Here is a 23,321-nt window from a genome sequence, read left to right on the forward strand (position 1 = left end):
AGACCTCCCTGAGCCCGTGGCTGCTGCTCCTTTGAACCCCGGGGAGAGGGGCAGGGAAGGGGCAGGGAGCCACCAACCAGGGACAGGAGGGGAGGGACAAAGGGACAAAGGACACCTGGATGGCCCAATGCCCCCCCAGGGGTAGAGGGCATCCTTTGACTCTGCCAATCACTGAACGCCCTTCTGGAATTCCAGGATTGACAGACAGTGCTGGGAGAGGTCAGGGTGGGGAAAGGAGAGGTGACTGACACACCTGGGAGGGAATTTTCAAGGGAGGGACCCGAGGTTCTGAGGTAAACCCTGAAATCACAACACAACAGCTCTGTGCTCTGCTGAAAACACATTAATAACGCACAGGGTTGGAGGTCGTGTGGTTTGAAAAACACAATTAAAGGCAAATTTGAGGATTTTGCTCTGCTGTGGCCATTGCAAAAGGTTCTTGACTGAAAAATCCACACAATTAACCAAGCTCCTTTCCTCCTTGGCCCACAGAAACCTGGGTGGGATGAAAAGTATAAATGAGCACTCCCTGGAAATGCAGGCTGCCTTCCACCACCAACACTGGAACAGCCAAACAGTGTTTCACTGCTTCCAAAAGGAAATAAATTATTTTGTCACAGACAGAATTTCTTCCTTTTCCTTGGGGACTGATCACAGGACACTCTTCATTTGGCATTATTTTACTGAAAGACTGATGATCAAATAAAAAGGAAAATAAAAAGGAATAATAAAAATTGTTCTGGCTTTGATTAGGAAGACAAAACTAGGTCTAATGACAACCTCATAGAGGTATTTAGAGAGAAGTTACAGTGTGATGGGCTCTGGGGTGGGCACAGAGGAGAACCAAGGGCTCCTCAATTACAGCTCAGAGAAGTTTGGCACATACAGCCATAGGATGGTTCAAATATGAGTTTTTTTCTTTCAGCATCATATTGGGAGATGCTCAAAGACAAAACACCTCAACAAGGCTTCTCCAGCAGCCCCTCACATCCTCCTTCAGCTACAGACACACAGCTGCCACACTGGAAAGGAGACTTGTATCTGGGCGGTTTGCTTAGGTAGAGACAGAGGGATTCCTCATGTTTTGGGAAAAAAATTACTTTCCTGAGTCTAATGCAGGATAAGAACTGCAGAGAAGAGATGCCTTGAGCCATTTATCTTCTAAAGATTCTTTAACTGAAATTTAAGGGGCTGAAAGTATAAATGAAAACGGTTTTAATGATAATCTTGCCTTTAATCCAGAAAAATCCCTACCAGCCTTGAGAACTTTACTAAGGAAAAGCATTATGTAAAAATTAACTGCTGGTGTGAAACACTGTCACAATAGAAGGTAATGCCTCATGTAACTTTAATGAAGAAAGTAAGGACATCTTGACAGAAATGAGGAAGATCTTTGGTAATTCTGCTTCCAGAAATGACATGAATTTTCCATTACTCCATTACAATGGCAAGAGGAGGGAGAGAACTCCAGTCTCAGTGCCAAGGACCTTGCTCTGGGTGAGGGCTGAAGGAATTAAGTAGAAAGACTGCAGTTTATTGAAACCAAAAAAAGAAAATTACGTGAACCAGAGTATAAGGAAACTACACCTGCTCCAGGAGGAAGCTGCTTTCTTTTGCAGCTGTCCTGCACAGAGCCTGCTGAAAGCAACCCAAACGCTCCCAAGATTTCACTTGCTCTGCCTGGGTGGAGATCTCTTATTCATCATTTCATGCTCATCGTGGTGCTCCATCCTCTGGCAAAGCTCTGACCACCTTTCACTGTTATTTGGGATCTGAGTAGAGAACAATGCTGTGGGTACAGGATTGTGAGGGACCTCGAGAATCATCAGGGCTGGGAGTTCCCCATGCAGAACCCCACCTGCTGAAAGCTTCTTTAACAGACAGAACCACCAACCAGAAATGGAGCTGATCCTTCAGCTTCCCAGTATTCCTGTTGGAAGCTGTTCCCAGCCTCACCACTCGGGCGGTTAGAAACATTCATTTAATTTCTAATCTAAATAATTCATAGCCAGTTTCTAACCATTTGTTCCTGTGCTAACATTGCCTTTTGGGTTAAATTGTTCTTCTCCCTGTGGGGTGTTTACTCCTGTGATGTATTTTAGAAAGGGCAATCATATTCCCTCTACGACTGCATTTTACAAGGCAAATAAATCAAGCTCTCGTACAACAGCCTTTCCTAGTCTCAGGCTGAGAGCCCCTTGTCCAAGGGACTAAAATAGACCAAATAAAGTGTAAGGTTCCTCCAGGGCTGCCCTGTGATGTTCCTGCTCATGGACCAGCTGAAACACTCTCCTGTGCAAGGAGATGAGATGGGGTTACTGGAAAATTTCAGTATCTTTCTCCTGATGTTTTCTTTTTTCTTTTCCAATCTTCTGACTTTCTGTTTTCTGTATTACACTGAAGTTACTTTAGCCCTGATAGTGCCCTTGCAGAAAAGGGCTCCACAGCACAGCAATGTCCTCACCTACCTATTTTAATTTTTCTTATTAATTAAGACTTTTCCTATTTTAATTACTAATAAACTTTTTTTTTTTTAATTCAGGAGAAAAAAAAACCCAAAAAAACCGAAGTGGAATATCCTGCAGAAGTCTAAAAGGAAAACCCTGCTGAAGCTGAGGAGGAGACTGTGACTCCCTGCTCTACCATGTTACTGCCTTATAAGTAAAGCTTAATTTCTCATTGTGACCCAACACTGATGTTATTGTTTTCATATAAAACAATATATAAAAAGAAAACATTGCTTTCTTATGCTATCATGTGATTCTCCATCTTTTCCTTCCTTGAGATTTAGGACAGGAAAGCTCAGAAAATAAACAGCTTGCAAACTGTCTCTCTTTTTCCATGGAAATGATGATTTTTTCCTGGAAAGGGTACTCTGCTAAAAGGTCAGGTCTTCCCCTTCCTATCTGTCTTCTGTGGACAAAACTCTGCTTTTGATGTAATGGATTATTTAGGATTTTGTAGAAAGGCCTGGGGGATCTGCTGAAATAGGTAAAATGGTTATGAGTGGCAGCCCATAATGTTGTACAGAAGTAAGAGAAACATCTTTGTGCTGTTTCTAAAGAGAAATAAATAAATAAAGACTCAAATGTAAGTTTGAGTAATTGTTATCTCTAAGGTAGAAGCAGAACAGTACATGATCCTGATGTTAAGTGTAACATCCTCCAGAACATTTGAAATAACCCTGCATTATTGATACAACAGGCCTCACTAGAAATTACTTATTTTCTTCCTCCTTTAAATTTAAAAATAATGGACTGATTGGACCAAGCAGCTGAAAGCCCAGATAGTGCATCGAGAATTTGTTTTGTGAATTATTAACACAGCTCAAAGTTAAAAATTTAGCTTTGCTTGGAAATCCACTCTCCCATTTAGCTCGACTGCTGTTTTCAGTTTACATTATTTCTTAGACAATGCTGTGAAACTTCCTCTTAATTGGAGGCTATTGTGGGACTTCAAGATTTTTGTTTATTTGAAAAATATAGTACGGTTGAATTACCAGGACCTATTAATATACATGTGGTAATGACATATAATCGCCCACAACTCCCTTGAGATAGCTCTGGCACAACAACCCCATTTCACTTTCATGAAATGAAAAGCATCCAATTACCTAAACAACCACCTATTTCACATTAACTACACACCAGTAATCAGTCAGCTGGGGGAACGTTTATTTCTGTGGTCCATTGTGCCTCACATCCTCTTTGTCCTCTCTCTCTGCTCTTTTTTCCCCTTTGCTGGGGGCCCTTGTCATAGGTGGGGAGGTAGATTTGCATCTCTCCATAATTCCTCTGGTAAAACTGCTCAACATGTCTCCTATTTGCTCAAGATGCTGTAAGCAACTCTGCTGCTGAGGATTCTCCTGTGTGAGCTGGGGCAGGCACCCAGCAGCACAGCCAGGCAGATTTTCAAGTGCTGCTGCGCGCCAATAAACACACCCTCATCCACATATTTTTCTTCCAAAAATGCAAGGAGTCCCATCTGTACTGTAAATGCATATGTACATTTTTCACTATAATGCAATCTGTCCAAAGTCATCCTTATGATGTTTGGGGGGCATTGTCTGGGGAGCAGGGTGGGCAGAGGCTCTCCAGGATGGGTTGTGGATAATGTGCAGTGCCCCACTGGGGTCCCTCTATTAATGCCCACTCTGCAAAAAGAAACCTCAGGCACTGGATCACAAAATGCTCCTGCATCTCCCAGGAGGCCAGGGCTGAGAGAGAAAGGAAGGCAGAGGAAATGCCACTATAAAATGCAGACTTGACACAAATACTTCCCCATCCAACCCAGAGAGACTGCAGAGAGCTCAAACTTCCTTTCTTTTCTCTGAAGAAACTCAATGTTTCCCTCTCAAAGAGTCAAGAGGGCATGTGGAGCTCCTCAGAGGTACGAATGGGATCTCAGGCACTGATCTCAGGCTTCTGATCATGCCAGCAGCAGGAGGAGGCTGTGCACAACGTGAGCTTTTGATTACCTGATCTTACCAACACCATCTCTGTGGAGTGTTTTCTGCGTAAAGATGCACAACCATGGAGAGCAATGAAAGGGCAGAAGAATCTGACAAGAAACAATCTCGGACATGGCTACAGGCACTCCTTTACCAGCGTCCCAGTGAGGCACAAAGTGAAAGCAACTGACAGGAATCTCCATTCATCACTAAAATATATGCCAGATCAGGCAAATAAGGAAGTAGCTGCAGTCCTTCAATGTTAGTACAATACTTCCAGCTCAAGAAAATGTCCCTGGCAATGTACCCTTAAATTCAACAAGTCAAAGCAACCAAAAAATTGTTCACAGGAACATCAGAATTTTTCATTTTACCTACCTGCCACTGCACAAGGACAGAGGAGGTCGTGTGGGGAGTTACTAACACAGAACTGGGTGGTTCATCTGGAACTAAACAAGAGAAAAAGGAAACAAAAGCCGTTACAGCAAGAGAGTGGAAAAGGGGCAGCTTTTCTTTCATTCATCAAGCTCTTTTTCTTCACTGCTGAAGGAAATCTAGCCCAGCTGCTTCATGGTGGGTCCCAAAAGCAGCATGGTGGATGTGGATGTTGGAGCCCAGGGAGAAGCCAGGCATTCCTCTTACATCCCCTGCTCTACCTGGGGCCTTGGCAGCTTGGGCAGAGCAAGAAAAGCTCAGGGCATGAACCTGGAGGAAGCTGCAGCAGCCAGCTGCTCACAGACCACCAGATGCCCATCTGTAAGGAGGTTAAACCAGCTGTGTGTTGGCTCCAAAGGGTGAGAAAACTGCACCCTGAAAAATTCAGGAGATTTTTTGCCACCTTTGGGGCAAGCCTGCCTTGAATTCAGGAGTGTGTGTCAAATAGCCACACATTATTTTAGTCAGGACAGCTTCATTTACCACAGGTTAACCCTTTCCTGTGCCCATGGCCTGTGGCACTCCCAGACACTCCACAGCAGCTCGAAGACACCAAGCAAAGGCGTATCAGGAGCTCACAGCCCTCCACAGTGCAGTGCTCAAGTGGCAGCACTGGAGCTGCTCAGCAGAATAAATGCTCAGTTTGTTGAGGAGGTGAGAAGCTTTCACAGATTTTTCCCAGCTGTATTGTGGGGAGGCCAAGCACAACTCTGGATCCACTGTAGCTAAATTCAAAGAGAACTTAAAATGAAATTTTAAATTCCAAACCAGTGAGTCAGTCCTGCCTCATTAGCACCAGTTACAGGCTGCACTGACCCTGCTGCTGCTGTGCAGGAAGGTGGAGAGTCAGGATGCCTTTAAGGGGCTGCTTAGCACATTGGTCAGGTATTAAATGGGTTCCTGTTTAACATCCCACATCCCTGAGCTCTGTCCTCTCTCAGGTCTTCTGATTTCAAGATCACATTCCCTGGCAAAATGGCTTCCTTTTTTTATACGTCAGTGTCATTTCTAACTCATCACTCCTCATAGCAAATAATTCCTAGCACTATATACAATATATACACACATAACCACAGAATCATTTCGGTTGGCAAAGACAGCACTTCCAAGCCCACTGCTAACTCATGTCCCCAAGTGCCACATGTACATGGCTTTCAAATCCTTCCAGGGATGGGGACTCCACCACTGCCCCAGGCAGCCTTTGCCAGTGCTTGAGAAACCTTACAGTGAAGGAATTTTCCCTAATATTCAATCTAAACTTCCCCTGGTGCAACCAGGCCATTTCCTTATGCCCTACCACTTCTTACTTGGGAGAAGAGATTGACTCCCACCTCATAGCACCCAAAAATATATTTATCCATGTATGTATCCAGGATTACTCAATTTTGCAGGGTAAAAGCACATACTGATGCTTTTCCTACTCTACAGAGTTCCTTTCTCCATTCAAGACATCAGAGCTACTTCTGCATTCAGGCATCGACTTTATACAATCAAGGAATTAGAAGCTGATCTCTAAGGCTAAAAATAAAAGCCTTGTCAATGTCATTCACAGTTTATTAGTCCTGATCTGCAGGATTAAATGCTCATGTTTCCAGGAGCTTCATACTCTTTCTTACTTATATCTCAGCAATTTTGCCATTCTGCAGACTGACATGGATTGTGAGGGGAAAACAATTGAAGAAACTTCTTCAAATGTATGCAGGGCTCTACATTTATTTTTAATGCTCTCTTGTAAATTATTCAATTTCTGCAACGATAATGGTTAGTGCAGAGTTTGGAAGCCAATCAAACGAAGTTTAAATCCATTTTGAGACTCCTGAAAGTATGATTCATTATCAGAGGGCACAGCAGGACACTTGAAGGCTGCCTGTTAATTCAGCCATATCTCATTGCTACCTGTGTCAACTTCCTGTGGACAAAACTGCTTTGCCTGTTGGTTTTCACTCTAGCCTCCATGGAGAACACCCTTCAATGGCTCCAGGAGCCCTGGGGAGCCCCCAGTGTGTCTCCTCCTCCTCCCTTACCATCCTGCAGGGTCGTGACCGCCTCCGTCTCCGCGCTGAAGTCGCTGTCCCCGATGTCGTTGGTGGCCTTCACTCGCAGCTTGTAGGAGGTGAACGGGTTCAGGCTGTGGAATGGGGAAAACAAGGCTGAAAAGGGGATGAAATCTCCCTCCTTCATCACAGCTTGCCTGCATGGAGAACTTGCCCACTGCCCATCAGAGTCACTGAGCAGTTTGTCTCCTCTCCCCATCGCCTCTTCTCTGCAGTGTCCCCCGTCTCCCATCCCTGCTGCCATCAGCACCTTCCCAGATGTCCCCTGCCCTGAGTTCCCAGAAACACTCATTTATTGCTGAATAAATGAGACCACCAGAACACACACCTGAGGCTGCAGCTCATGGAGCAGCCCACGACTGGGGCTTGCTATCTGAGTTCTGCATGTCTGTGCAGAGCCTGGCTTTCAAGGTGCTTTGCTGAGATATCCTCCAAAGCCATCTGGGTCAGCCCATCCTCTGAGCATGGATGGGCAGCACAGGTGGGGAGCAGGCAGGAGACGTGCCCAGGGTCAGCCAGGGCCCAGCAGGCTCTGGAATTCAGATTGCCAGTTCCTGACTAATCCCCTACACCACACCACTTGATCAGTGCATTTTGCTCGTGCTGAATCCCAAATTAATGCCATTACTTGGATTATTTAATAAACACAGCGACAACAGGTTCCCTGCAGCTCCTTTATCTATGTGGTGCTTTAAGATATGCAAAGAGTGATTTCCAGCTGACATAACCTTGCAAAGATGATTCTGTCTTGGCTTGGCAGGGGAGGTGAAGGGGAGGCTGCCTTTGGAGTCGCAGGCAGAGGTTTGAAATGCAGAGCTGTAACTTACGGGGGATTTCACTAATTAATTGGTAGTGTCTAACCATCCACTGGCAGATGGAACACTGACTACAAACCCAAGTTACTTGTAAAGAATGATTAAACATCAAGGATAATGCATTCTGATGGGCAGCACTCTCACATCCAGGACACTTCTGGACTTCCACAGGAAAGTGCTTTTAGCAAGGGGGAGAGGAAATCTCTTTCAGCAGGGCCACCCTATCAGGTCAGAATCACTTGCCTACAGCAACTTGATTAATGTGAATCATCCTTTTTGATCTTTTGTTTTCAGTCATGCCAATGTCAAGTATAAGTGACGTAGATGTTTTTCTTGTTTTTGCAGGTTTTTACTGGAAAGATCCTGGCACACAACCAGTGAGCTGCCATATACCACGGTCACTAATGCTTTTGATAACAGACCCAAAAATCTGTATCTGAATGCTTGGAATACCTGATTCTAAAGCCTAAATCTCACAGCCTTTTAGAAATAATCTGATTTGTACTGGCTCGTCAACAGAGGAAATGGACAGCAAAACAAGTACCTGCTCGTAGACATTCAATTACTTCTGCTGATGTTACAAGGACTTTAATTACACCAGTATTGCAGAGGATATAATGAAGCCTGAATAACAAAGTTTAAACATTCTGATGCTATCTATAAACTTCAGTATGGAAAATACAGATAAAAATGGTTCTTATTTCATCTGGAAAAGCTTATATAGAGATAATTGCAATGCAGCATTCGGAGTGGATTTTAACATCAGTCACTACTGAAAGGATTTTTAACTAGTTGTATTTTACAAAGCACTGTGTAGCTACATATGATTTAGCCTGAGTACTGTTATCTGTGGTGTTGAGCTTCCAGGAAAGGCTTCAAAAAGATGCACTGCAGTCCAACTTTAATTAGATTTATTGCATGACCTTCAGCAAATCTCTCAACTGCTGTTCATAACACCACCTCTAAAACGGGAGCAGTGGCCTCACTTAACCTCTCTCCCCCAAAAAGAACATGAAGCTGAGCGATGCTTGTTTTGGTTTCCTAACTAGTGGGAAAGTGTGGGAATTTCTGTGCTAGCCTGGGATCACGTGGTACCTTTCAATAAGGCAGGATGTGGCCTCGTGGCTGATGGAGGAGGAGTAGGTTTGCCAGTCCCCGTGTGGCAGCTCCCGCACTTGGACTGTGAAATATCGGATTGGAGATGATCCATCACTGCCAGGGACCCAGGTCAGCACCAGGCTCCGGGAGGACACGTCAGCCTGGGGGGTCATCACCTGCCTGGGAGGTGCTGGTCGTTCTGCAATCAAACCATAATTTAGCTGTTTTGAGAGGAAATTCAAAACAATGTAAAATAAGACAGCCTGGTCAGATTTTCACAGTGGCAAAGCCAAAGGGCATCGAATTTTTGGATTTGCCACATGAAGCATACAACCATCCCATTCCTTAACCTTCTATTGCAAGAAGGAGCAGTAAAACTGATCCTTATCTTCCTGCATCAAAGGTCACTGCAGGATATAAACCTTCCTCACATCAGACCTCAAACTTGGGGGGATCTTGACCTGGCAGGTTAGAGAAGAATCATCAGGACTGACAGCCAAGCAAAGCAAGGCAATCTTTAATGAAACTCAGCTGTGCTTCTGGCTGCAATTGCTCTTTTGACAGAATCTGTGTGTAAATCAGCTCCCTTTTAAACCTGTTCTTACTCCTTGGTTCCAGGAACTCTGTTCTCTCTGTGCTATGCAGGGTCCTCTTCCCCCTGCTGAGGCAAGAGAAGAGCTGGGCTGGAACAGGCTGTTGTGTGGCAGCGTCCAAGCACAAACAGCTGATGCTGAATTCCTGCACCAGGCAAGGAAGCAGGAGGCATCAGCAACTCCTGGTGCTGCTGCTTCCAAACCCCAGCCTGGAGCCAGCACAGAACTGGGGCTGGAGCACCTGCTGCAGGTCCCTTCCAGAGCTCCCCAACTCTTCCCTTCATACCCGCTAACCTTGAACCTGCAAAGCCAAACCAGGCAGTGCTGAGGGAGATCTCTCCAGAGTAATTACCCTCACACCTCTGGGATGAGCAGGGAATGGCAATGCAGGTGTAAGCATGCCAGCCCCAACTGTTTCATTACAGATCTCCTTTCCCGTCACCGCGTCTCCGCACTCCATCGATTTCAATAGAGAAACTCTATAGAGTGAGGAATAATTGTTTAATTGTTTATCATGAAGATTATTGATTCTGATTAAAATGTGTGGCATGTAATAAAGCAGAAATTGATTGGAGACACCGCAGTGACTTGCCTTTGAGAAGCAATTCAATTCAACTTCATCAGCACTTGTTTCCATAAACACACCTCTGCCTGCCTGATTCCTCACAGCTCCGTACGGCCAGCGCTTCATTTCCCTGCCATCCCCTACAACCATTTCCTGCATGTTTTGGCATTTCTCTGCAGCCTGCTCTCGCTGACATCAGTGCCCAAAGACTTGTAAGCTATTAGCTGGAGGAAGCCCTGGGTGCCAGCAGCCTGCGAGCAGCAGCACGACGCGAAAGGTCAGTGCCTTACACTGACAGGCAGAGACAGGGACGTGGGGTTATTCCATGCCAGGGAGGGAGAGTCATGCAGGGATTTTATACATTCTGCTGATAAGCTCTGCACTTTTGGGCAGGTCAGATCTTGCAGTCAGTCTCCCATGATTTGGTTTCTTTCTGCTGCTAATGGGAGATCTTAAAATCTCCCGTGTTGCAGGATATACTTGCTGACTGTTTGTACAAACCCATTAGTATAAAGAGTTTATTTATGGGAGTTTAGCCACAAGCAAATGCTAAGGTGAGACTGTCAGTGCAGGCATGAAAGGCCACATGACTCTACAGACTACTTTTAATTTCTTGCTACATTTCAGTTTTTTAACTCAGTTCTGCCCTGATCCCCAGTGTTGACTATTCTGAAGTGTAGATTCAAAGCACTGCAGGAGAGGCTCTGGAGAATACAGCCACAATATAACTTTGGATCTATAAATCACAGGCATCACTGCAAAATGTAAAGATTTATACTGGGATTAACCAAGGAATTTACAAAGGCAAGAGTGACTAATTTTGTTAATTTTCAAGAGAATTTTTGTGTCTACCTTAGTATCAAGGTCTATGAGGATATTAAATACATCTTTATTAACAGGAATTAGATATCTTTTCATTCTAGAATATTTATTGTCATGTATACACATTTCAGGTTAATTTCTTGTTAGCAAAATAGCTGCACTGGATTTCTTTATCATCCCCTTTTATAATTTCTTATCATCCCCTTTTATAATTCTTGCTGATGTGAGAAAACACATTGTTGTCCTTATACTTTATATGAGATCAGTACGCTTGTGGTTCCAAAGCACGTAGAGACCCAGAAGAGTTGTCCATCAAAAAGAGAAAGGGATCATGTTACGCTGTGATTTGGGTACTCAAGATAACCCTAAAGCATTGATAGCAACAAGGGGTCACTGTTCCCACAGTGGAGCTGGGAGTTCTGCCTTGAGCTGTTGTGCATCCTTGTGCACAGTCTGGGGAAGCTCAGCACATTTTGTTGAGCAGGAGAGGCTCTGAGCTTTAAGAATTCACATTTTTTGGCATGGTGGGTTTTTTTTTGGAAGCCTCTACATGTCAAGCTTTGAACCTCTCCTTTGACAGCAATCAGACAGGGTGGGAGAAACCTTGAGCTGATAAATCTCTTTGATGGACAGTACCTTTAGCAGAGGCACTTCAAATTTCCTAATACATCTCCAGAGGTTCTTTCTCTGAGGACTGCAGTGTTATGCACTGGGAAGGCTGCACATGATCTGCAGAGCTTTGCCAGAGGGAATTTTAAACCCAACCAAACAGGCCAGGAGTAGTTAAAATGCACCTTACAGGCTCCTGCTGTTGGTAGCCGAACATCAACTTCCTCTCTTCTTAGGAATGTTAAAAGAAAAATAATGAGGAAGACATTGTTGGCAAATACAATGGGAGATTCTTACTCTTGCAATAAATGATGTGCAAGGTGTAGAAAGGACTTTAAACAAATGATTGCTTATCAGGAAGATTTTAGGAATTAAAAGCAAATGTCATTGGTTGCATTATGACACGCCAAGAGCAGGCCCACAAGAACATGCAGAAATTCTAGCAACAGTTGGAAGATGTCTGTGGAGGTCTGGCCTGGTGACCTGCTGGAGTGTGCTCTTCTCTGAACTGTGACTTTTATAAGGCATGGGAGTTGTATGGTTCTAGTTTTTGAGGGAGAATTTTACTTTAAAAATATCAATATCCAGACATAGCACAAAACCCAGTGGGTGCTGGTAGAGTTACCCTGGCTTGTTTTGATTTTGCCAGCTCAAGAGACCAGATACATTCTTTGTAGTGGAACAAGATGCAAGACCAGGGAAAAACCCACACTCTTATTCTCCACCAATTTCAGCAATATATTCTCCTTTCGCTCTGAATGAAAAAAAATTAAAATCTTCATGCACAAGTAGAAAATGCAAATTTTTTAACTGAAGTTCTACAGATCAGTTCTAAAACTGGAGGAATGAGCAGTTCCTTGAGCCAAAGCATTAAAAACAAGCAGTGATGCAGAGCAGATCCTGTAATACCTTACACGTCTTTCACATTTTGGTACATTTGGTATCAAAGCATCTGGTTTCATTTACACACACATATAAATGCCACCTTCTAGATTCCTTTCAGAGCAGAACTTGCCTGGAGAGTCAGGATGCAAACAACCATTTAATGGCTGATGCAAGAAGCAGAAAAAGTCTGGGCAATCCACATGCAAAGGCTCTGCTGGAGCGTGTGGCAGAGAAAGGCCAGAGTAATTACAAACACATTAGGTCAGGGCTGAGGCACAATGGAGGAGCTGTGGAGAAATTCTGCAACACCACTGCCTCTCATTTTGCGTTCCCTAATCAATATAATTCATCCATCACTTACTTTCTTAAGATTGCAATCTTTCTAGAAAACGAGAGGGCTAAAAAAAAAAAAAAAACGAAAAACCCATCTGACTGCAAAAAGAGGCTGCACATGGCCAATATAGCAGCTGATGGAAAAATCAATTCCAACAGCCCGGCAGGTTAGAAGAACTGTGTCTCATAAAAGTCTGCCTTGCTTTCTCAAATCATGATGCTGCCATGGACTGGGGCAGGTTTATGGGGTGGGAAGGAGGAGGCATAGCCTGCTATTAAAATCCCCCAAAGTGCAGCGCAGGCTCCAGGGCAGGCACAGAAATTCCCTGAACCCATGGCTTGCAAGCATTACCTCGTTTCTCAGTGGTGATCACCGTGGCTTCCAGAGGCTCCCCCCAGCCCTGCCTGGTCTTGGCAGATGTCCTGAAGATGTAGGCTGATTCTGGGCTCAGGTCTGTAGCCGTGAACTGCCGGACTGTGGAGCCAACCTCCACCGTGGTGAACTTGTTGGGGCTGCTGCTGGCCAGGCGGTAGGCAACCTGGTACCCTGCAAGCAGAGAGGGGAAAAGGCTCAGCTGGCTTCTCTAGCAGGGACAAAAGAGCACCAGCACTATTAGTTTATCCTAATTACATGCTTATCTGAAGTCGGAAGAAAAGTAATTTACTGCCTTTGGTGTTATACAGCTCTGCTTCTTGGCAGATGCCACACACCTCACAAAGGAAATCACTCACACACGAGGCTCTGCTGGATACAACTGCCATGAAACTGAGCTCACTTTCCATTCCTTAGGCCAACAAGATGCAAAACCAGTTTAATCCTTCCTGGGCATTCTGGCACCTTTTTGGAAAGCAAAGGAACAGAGTTGGTGCAATGTGTCACCCGACTGAGGTGGTTCAAAGCCAACGCTCCAGTTCCAGCTTTCCAACCCATGCTCACCATGGCTCAAATTCAAGGTTCTTCAGCTACAGCTCCAGCAGCTAGATTGACCAAACCAGGCAGCCTCCAAACTGCTCCAGTCAAAGCTCGCTCCTCCTTTCTGCAAGTGCTTTTCCCTCAGCAGGGAGTGCCAGAACTGCCAATAAAGCCACCCTCTGTCATTCAGCATTGCTGCCCTTGCCCAGAGCCCGAGGAAGGAGCCTGCAAGCTCTGTGGTCCTGCTTCATCCAGGCAGGTCTCAATAATCAATATTGCTGATGCCTGTAAGTGATAACCCCCCTTCCACGCTGCCTGACAATCAGGAGCTCACAGTTTAGCCTGCGTTATTAATGATTCCACTGTGCAAGGAGGGTTTCCAGGGTTCTTACGCACCACTAGCGATAACTGTCCCCCAAAGAGGGTCTGCCAAATGTTCAAATCTATTCTGTAAACCCAGCAATTCAATCAGGCTCTCACTTCTGGAGCTCAATGGTAACTTCCAGTCCAGCAGCTGACTTCCAAAATCAATTAATAGCAGAACTGATGTGGGGTTTTATTGCCTGAGCTGAATGTATGATTAAATGCTCCATGGACTTACACAGGGCAGAGCACAGCCAACAAATCCAAATCAAACCAGCTGAAAACAAAACAGTCATGGCACAGTTCTGCCAACCCTCTGCTCACCCTCTGAATGACAAAAGAGGTCTGCAGCACCTGAGCCATCTCTTTCTCATGGAATTAATATCCCAGCTAGAGTTTGAACTCGCACCACATCTTGGCTGTAACAAGACCAAGGGGAGCCAAACCTGGCATGGTTCATTTGGGAAGGTCAGTGCATGAAATCTGAGGGGCTGATCTTACCTATGGCTATTAGAGAAAACCCAATGACATTTATTTCCCACTGTGAATATGCCACAATTGCCACATTGCCACTCACAGGAAAGGCCTGGAGTTCCTGCAGACCCTGGAATCGATGCCACTCGCGTGTGGCACACTCTGCCACAAACAGTGGAATTTAATTGGGATACAGATGGTATTAATTTTGTTGTGCTGACTCTCACAGTGCCACTGATGATGCACCAGGGTTTCCTTGTTTTTTCTTCTCTGGCAGCTGCTTGGGGACATGGGGCAGCAGTCATGGCTGCGTCACGTGTAACAATTTGCACCGACACCTCAAGGAGTGACCCGGCTTTTCCGAGCACTTGTGGCTTCAGCCCCAACTCCCCCAGGCTGTGGTTGGTTTCATCCTGCAGGAACATTTCCACAGCTGGGTGGAGACCTTTAGATTTCTTCAAAGGCTGGCAGTAATGTCCTATGAGGAGTGCCTGAGGACTTTGGGCTTGTCTAGTCTGGAGGGGTGACCACACAGCTCCCTGAGGAGGGGGTGTGGACAGGGAGGTGCTGATCTACAAGGGTGGTAAAATACTGGTGCAGAGAAGTCGTGGCTGCCACATCCTTGGAAATATTCAAGGTCAGGTTGGACATGGCTCAGAACAACCTTTATTAGTTGAGAATGCCCCCTGCAGGGGGGTTGGACTAGATGGCTTTCAAAGATTCCTGCTAACCCAAACTATCCAGGCGCTATGATCTCCCTGGGACTGATAGGACACATGGGAATGGTTCAAAACTGCTTCAGCCAAGGTTCAGGCTGGACATGAGGAAGAATTTTTTAACAGAGAGGGTGGTTAAACCCCAGAACTGCCTTCCTGGAGAGGTGGGCAATGCCCCAAGCCTATCTGTGTTTAAAAGCCATTTGGATGAAGCCCTTAATAATGCTGTAACTTGGTCAGCAGTGAACTGGTCAGGCAGCTGGACTTAATTATTGTTATAGGTGCCTTCTAACTGGAATAGTCTGTTCTGTTCTATTCTATTCTAATAAATTAAAAAGTCTCCTGATTTTTCAGTGCTCCTGAGTATGCTTAGATACCAGCAAAGTCTTGGGGACTTACACTTTCAACATTTCATTCTTTCACCTGCAAATTATCTCCTTTTATCCATGGGACTAGTTCTTCCATTACTGGTCCAATATATTTCAACAAAGTATTTCTGTACCCTTAATGCTGCAATATTTTGATCTTTTTGAAAAGTCCACAGAAAGACAGAGAGCAACGGGGAGAAGGAACTGATATATATGATCTTTTTTGTTTATACTGATGTGAAGAAAGTGGGAGTGAAAACCCCAGTGCAGGATCTTAACAAGGAGGAAAAAATAGTCAAAGAAAAGCACTGGGGAAATTTTTACAGAAGCAAGAAAGATGAAGGAAAAAGCAACTAAGATGGCTAAAGAAGCTTGATAAAGGGATATAAGACGCAAAGAATAAGACCTGGAGGGAAACAGAGAACATTAAAAGAATAGAAAAGTTGATTTATCTAGTTATTAAAAGATAAGTATGATATCTGGGACATATCCTTGTCGAGTAATTTCCTCTCTTTTCTAAACCTTTGTAAAATATGAAGTGTAGTTAAAATGTAAGGGGGGAATAGAAAGATAACTATTTACTACTAAATGGTGGCAGTCATGCTGGAAAGCAATTACAAACACACCCAGATTAGGCAAAGGAACACATACATATCTAGGCCATTACAATATCTTACACAAGAGTGGGTCGGTGGCTAGTGAAATAATTAATTTAGCTGTGAGAAAGAGGAAATCACTTGTCACAGCCTGTCTCTGTGACAGGCTCTGCAAACTCCCTTTCTTTGCATCCCTGTGAAAAACAGCACCAGCTTTCACTGTCCTCTCCTACATCTGCTGTTGGCTCAAAGTCTGAGGAAATATCTGTTTTCCTGATTTCACATGACCAGAGCCATCACCTTAACAGACTTCCTAAGAAACTCAAAACCTCCATAGGTCTGATTCCAAGGCAAATATCCAAGCTCTACACCTGAACTCAGCTCACTTTTATCACTCTCAGCTCACCCACAACCTGCCTGAGAGACACCCAGTACTTCGTTCTGATCCCCTGCACCTCCTGTTAGACAGTTTGGGACAATGAGGATCCAGACTGGCATAAAAAGCATTACTTTTATTTTTTCTGAGTGGCACAGAAGACTCAGTACTTAAACTACAACTTGGATAATAACTAGGGCTAATGCAAGATCAAAAAGATAAAATTATTAAGTTGATGAATTTCAGCAACAAGGGATAGGAGAAGAAAGGAAATGTTAAGTGAAATCAAATGAGGCAAATCAATAGAGGTAAATGGAAAGTGTTCAAAGAGAAATTAATGTATGCTCGAGGGCTATAACAGGCAATTGCTGCAGTGGAGGAATGAGCAGCTTCCTTTCCTTGCTAGATTATGACAATAAGATGTTGCAGATATCTTAGGAAAAAAAAAGTTAAAAAATCAAAGACTATGAATGAAAGTATAACCTTTAAAAGGTGATTGGAGCAAACTTTTGGGGGGAAGGAATATGTTACAGAATGTGAAATATCTGGATGGTCAATAAGAGTTCATATTATTTTCTTAACTTTTTTGCCATATAGCATTAGATCCCAAATCCCTTCTGCTATTGGGAGTGCTGCCACTCACCAGGCCAAAACAGCATTAAAAACCCTCCTGAAAAGATCAAGTCTTCAGGAGTTTATTTATTCATTGAAACTTGGCTTATTTGTCACTTCAGCATCTTTTTGAGCGTTTTTTTTTTTTTTGCACAAGTGCAAGCAGTTCCATGAGCTGCACACTTCCCAAACTCAATAACTGGCAGCTGCCTGTTAAATGTTGGGTCACTGCAACACAGCCGCCAGATTCCCCGAAGCAAACAGGCAGCAGGAGGGTGACAACACCCCATGAATATCAAAAAGCTTTCAAGCTCATCACCATACAAAGCCCTTCAAGAAGTGACAGCACCTGTTGGTGCAGGCCACGGTGCAGCAGAGATACAAACAATTATTAATTTGTCACAGAACTCGGGGAGAGCTGAGCGATACCACGAGGTTACGCTTGGCGCGGCGGAGCAGCAATCTGGTTTGTTGATTTTCCTGCTTATCTGTTTTAGGGCCAGCGGGTGTGCAAATGCAGCCTGGGATCAAAATAGGAATTTGCAAACATGGATTACATCCAATTTTGGTTCTAATTCTCAACGGAGTTCTTACACTTTTTTTTTTGCAATAAGCTCCAGGTAAATGCTAAATACGAGGATACCGTGAGGAATACTAACCAGGGCCTGGGAGGATGTGGGTTAAGCTCTCGTTTTCAGGGGGAGCTCATAGCTTGAAGTGCACAAATGCACATTAATGCCTCATTTATCTTCAATAGTATTTGAGGGAACTATGTGCGTGCTGGCTGAACTGAGTGCAGAGAGGAAGACAGAGTGAAACGTCAGATGGTTGGAGGAACATTCCCAGAAGGAAAAAGGGAAATATCTCACAGTCTTGCATGGTAAAATATTTAAACAAACAAACAAGTGGTTTTTCCTCTTGGTGCCTGCCAGTATTTCATCCTGCTAATCTCTCTCTGAAATGCTAGAACATGTTTTTATATAGATTACAAAAACGTTAGCTGCAAAGGTGCGTGTATGCTCAGAGGACAAGGCAGCCAGAGCAGGAACATTAGTTCAAAGGCTCTGAGAATAAGTCGCTCTTGCAAAGCAAGTGGTTTTTCTTTCGAGCCCCAGGAGTGAATAGAAGGGCAGCACACAAAATTACGTTCACTTATTTTTCCCAATGACTCCACTTTGGTGCACTTGACCAGAGGGTTGGAGTGGTGTTTTGGAGGTTCATTATAGTAATGAGATGTAAAAAGTGTACAGGGAAAAAATAAAAACCCAAAACTCCCCAAATTTGCAGCCTTTCCTCAGAACGCTACACATAGTTTTTTATCTATTTTTGAAGCATGGTTCACTTCTTAGGAAAGATCACAGAAGTGCCCAGCACGAGTAATTTTCCCTTTTTCTCTCTTTGGCAGCTAACTACTTCTTCCAGGAACCTCAGTATTTCCACCACTGAGAAAATAAAAGTGAGAACTGTTGAATAAAGACAATGGACTTCAAAGATGTGGATGGGGGGGACTGGCAGGTAACATCCCCCTGGGAAGGAATTCTAAGGGAAAAAGGAATCCAGGTTAGCTGACCATTTTAAGAGACAAAAAAAATGGTACAACTATTCCAACACAGACAAAAGATGTTAAGAGGCCAATATGTTTGCATTCAGAGCTCACTAATGACCTGAAAATCAAAAGTGAATTGGACAAAAAGTTGAAACAGGACACAGGTCTAAGGGAGTGTATAAATAGACAGCACAGGCATGTAGGGACAAAATCAGAATGGCCAAAGAGCAAAGTGAGTTATCACCTGAAGGGAAGCAAAGGCAATGAGAAAGATTTCATAAATACATTAGAAATCTGAGGGAGAGAAGGAGAACAGGTCAGCCAGCAGGAAGAAAAAAATGAGCGCAAGACAGGTGAGGCAGAGAGGGAATGAAGGCTTGTACCTGCATTGCTGCATTTTCACACACAACAAGAAGTTGGTGCTGACAATAGCCTCCACACAAATTAAAAGCGACAACAATGTAAGTAGGGATGCAGGCTGGAATGGAGAACAGGTTAACGAATATTTAGTTAAGCTGGATGTAATCAAGACAGAAAGGCCTGATGAAATTTGCCCTGCAGAGAGGGAGCCATCTCTGAATAATTAGCCATTCTCATCTAGGACTTGTAGAGGACAGGTGACATCCCGGAACATTACAAAAGGGCAGACAGAGTACACCATCTTTTAAAAGGAGGCAAGACCGACTAAAGGAATTATGGACAAATCAAGCTAAAGTTCAATACACAGAAAGAACCTGGAAAAAAATATGAGTCAATATACAAGCATCCATGAGGATAATAATGTGCCAGGGAACAGCCAATATCTGTTTGATTGGAGCAAATAATAAATATCAAATAATCTGTTTTCCATTTTGACAGTGTAATTGGCCAGGTGGGAAGAGTAGATATGATCCACATTGACTTTGAGTAAGGCTTTAATATGGTTGCACACAGTCCCACCAAAAGCAAACACAATAACAGAATCTAAGAAAAACACCACACATTTTGAAATGAACGCTTAAAATACAAAATGTTGTTATCAATGATTTGCTAACAACCTGGGAGGACATAGTAAGCTCTCATGAGACCTCATGAATGAGTCTGGTCCTGTTTAATGCTTTCATTAATGACCTCACTGATGGAATTGCCAATCTGCTTGCAAACTCCAAAAATGAAACCAAGCTGCGCACACTTTAGAGGACATGAGTGTCATTTAAAGAGATCTGGGTAATGAAGAGAGATGGGCTGGAATCAGTGAGATGAAATTCAATAAAGGCATCTGCAAATTATCACACTTAAAGAGAAAAAGCTGAATGTTCTTGTGAAAGGAGGACTGGCTGACCTGGAAGTGTACTGTGGGAAAGAGCAGGAATGAACAGTGGGACATGAACTGACTTAGTTACACCATCAGAGCAGTCAAGGACTGTGTGAAGTATCCTGGGATGTCTTACTGGGCATGGGCTGTGAAAGACATTGGAAACAACAGTCTACACTCCAAACATGCCAAAGATTCTTTAAGGGACAGCTTTTCCCTTTCCTTCCACCCCTGTTTGTATGATTTTATCATCACCATAACGGCAATGAGCAATAACCAGCTGTTATTGCTGGGGATGCACTGCACCAAGCACTCTGCAAAGTCAAAATAAAGGAGAGCTCCTACTCCACTGATCTTGCAGCAGCTCCAGCAAATGAGGCCGACAAAGTGCAGCAACGTGAGAGATTGGAACACAGTTGGGGGAGCAAAATGTCTTTTGTGCTTTCTCATCACTCCTATCAAATGATTTTTTTTCTCCTTAACCACATCCTGTGACTCAAATCTCAATCTCTGCTGAGAGCAAGTTCTAGGACACACAGTTTCTTTAAAAAAGCAACAAATCAAACCCACAAGACAACCTGGAAGCCAAACTTCCTTGAGCTGCAGAGAAAGCCTGCGTGGATCCATCTCTGGCAGCTCACCACTGCCAAGCTTCACATAGAATCCTCCTCATGCTCAGAAAATCCTGCAGAGTCTGCCTTTGGATGTTGTTTGATGATTTCTCTGTGTCTTCAGATGCCAGGATCACTTTGGTAAACTACACACCTGAGCAAACACTTTGAGTTCTTGACTCAAGATTTCAGTGCAATGCATGATGAGTTCTGTATTTAAAGCAATGCCACCTCTGCAGGAGCATTTGAAGCAGGCACCCTCCAGCCAGCAAGGAAGGCTTTAGGGAATATTGCTGGAAGCCTGAATGATGGCAGTGAAATTAGAAGCAGAAAGGCCTGGCAGACTGAGTACTAGATAAAAACAAAAGCTTTTGCTTCTGTTCTCAGAATTGAGACACAAATCTTTACTCACCAGCCAGAACTGCTGTAAAATGTGTTCAGCAGCAGCAGAAAACACTAAATTGCTTGGTAACTATGAGCTGCGTTAATTTTAGAGGCAGGAATGGATTCTTACATTGTAAAAGTCTTCACATTTTAAGTGCAACAGTGGCTGGTGCACATCTTGCAAAGGCAACCCAAGAGTTATGAGAGCAGGAAGGTGAGAAGGTTTTCTGCAAATTCCTGTCATGCCTTGCTGCCTCTCTTTCCTTTGATGAAAGGGCAAATAGGATTTAACTCCTCATGACCTGTCAGACATATTATCTCAAGGAAGCAATAAAATGGAAGCACACATAAAACTGAAACATTGGGTGTGTCTGGCAGAGGTGGGGCAAATCCAGGTCTCCAGGCAGTTTTCCCAACAGTCACCCAAACAGGTTACCAACCCAAATGCAGATGTGAGGAGAGATGATATTCAGACATGGAGCCTTGAACAACACTGAATTTTGGCTCAGGAAGTGTGGTGGTGTTCACAGGGGTCCCAGGATAAGGGAAGAGATGAGAATCTTGACTCCATGTTTCAGAAGGCTGATTTATTATTTTATGATATATATTATATTAAAAGAAAATGATATATTAAAATTATACTAAAGAAAGAGAAAGGATTTCATCAGAAGGCTAGAAAGGAATAGAAAGGAATGATAATAAAATCTTGTGACTGACCAGAGAGTCAGAGACAGCTGGACTGTGATTGGTCATCAAGTAGAAACAATCCACATGAGACCAATCAAAGATGCACCTGTTGCATTCCACAGCAGCAGATAATTATTGTTTACATTTTGTTTCTGAGGCCTCTCAGCTTCTCAGGAGAAAAATCCTAGCAAAAGTATTCTTCAGAAAATATGTCTGTGACAAGGAAAACCCACAGCAGACTGGTCCCCTCACCACAGCCCCTCAGCTGACAGCAGCAAATTTCCTTTTCTTCAGCCAGAGATTTACTTATGTGCAAGGCACAGGAAAACCCAACAGCTGTAGCTTGCTCTGATCTCCATCCCTCCACTCCCAGGCCAGGGTTTGCTGCTCCCCCTTACCCAGGATGATCCCGTTGGGCTCCTCGGGCGGCTGCCAGACGATGCGCACGGACGTCAGCCTCACCTCGGGGAACACCAGCCTCACGGGGGGCCCGGGGGCTGCAAGGCAACACGGAGAGCATGGAGCAAGGACTGCACACCACAGGGATCACAGCTTTTCTGCTCACCCCGTACAGAATCACGGCCTAAGTTGTATCTCTCCAATAGTGGTTGGAAGCACCTGTGCATGTGCATAATATACATTTATTCTGTATATAAATATACATTCTGTCCATGGATAAAGGCTTCCAACACCCTCAGACACCAAACACAGCACAGACCAGTGCACCCTACACTGTTTCTTTACTGCACCATGAACTCTGAGCTCTATAGGGTTTTTCTCACTGCAGCATCACCACTGGTGTAACTGAGAACAAACCATGAAGCAAGACACCAAGCTGCCTTTACAGAGAGTTATATAGCAGAATCCACTTCATACCTGTTGGAATTCAATAATATCCCTTCCTTGTGTCATCAGCAGCAGCTTTGAACTGCTTCCTGACTTTACATTTGCATTTTAAACACTGAGGTGTGAGCAGGGGAACCTGAGGCAGGTGAGAGGCACATTAACACAAATGGTGCTGACCAGCCCAGGTTCACGAGGTGAGGAGATGCTAATTCATACATTACCATCCATGAATTTTCCCCTTCAGCACAAATTCCACCTGCATTACTCCCGGTGATACTTTTAATTAAGTTGAGCCCAGAGGAGACACAACATATTTATGTCAGGGGTATGGAGATGGAAGAACAATTAGTTTCATTTGCCAACATGCACTTAAGGAGGGAACTGCTATAATGGGGTTATCCAACACAAACAGTTTTAAGTATTTCTCATTACAGTGTGATATGTACATTTCATTGAGTGCTTTTCTCTCCCTGCAGAGTTCTGCTAATAGTAACTTTACTTATTTTTCCTTTCAAAGAACAGCCAGGTCCACACACAGGGAGTATGCTGAGAAAAAGGCTAAAAAAATGTCAGGGAGTTGTTCCTGTTCCTGAATCCACATGCTCCCACTCTTTCCTCCCCTGCACTGCATGGAAAATGTTTTGTTAAGTCAGAAGTCTGAATGTGTTTTCAGCCCAACCAAATTATCTTAACGAATTTACTTGTGTAAACCAATGTTTACTCCATTATTATTTTGAAAAGATTTTGATGAGAGACTTCAGAAGCCTCTCACACTGATCTCAACCTATTTATTCCTGAAAAGGTGATGAAAGTAAAAGCAGTTTTAGCATCTGCAAAGCCCAAAAATATTTCAAGAATTGAACCAAATTTCTGTAG

General features: G+C 43.9%; 1 protein-coding gene across 1 annotated transcript in view; it reads right to left on the minus strand.

The window, feature by feature from the left end:
- Positions 1-23,321, minus strand: part of SDK1 (sidekick cell adhesion molecule 1) — a 387,816-nt gene that overhangs the window by 55,731 nt on the left and 308,764 nt on the right. Inside the window, exons 29-33 of the mRNA XM_005420447.3 lie at positions 21,998-22,096; positions 13,012-13,206; positions 8,850-9,051; positions 6,910-7,013; positions 4,829-4,899 (exon numbers count right to left, since the gene is read on the minus strand). Coding sequence (XP_005420504.2) covers positions 4,829-4,899; positions 6,910-7,013; positions 8,850-9,051; positions 13,012-13,206; positions 21,998-22,096 — 671 coding nt within the window. The remainder of the gene's footprint in view (positions 1-4,828; positions 4,900-6,909; positions 7,014-8,849; positions 9,052-13,011; positions 13,207-21,997; positions 22,097-23,321) is intronic.

The sequence above is a fragment of the Geospiza fortis genome, unplaced genomic scaffold, assembly GCF_000277835.1.
Source record: "Geospiza fortis unplaced genomic scaffold, GeoFor_1.0 scaffold237, whole genome shotgun sequence".
Taxonomy (NCBI): domain Eukaryota; kingdom Metazoa; phylum Chordata; class Aves; order Passeriformes; family Thraupidae; genus Geospiza; species Geospiza fortis.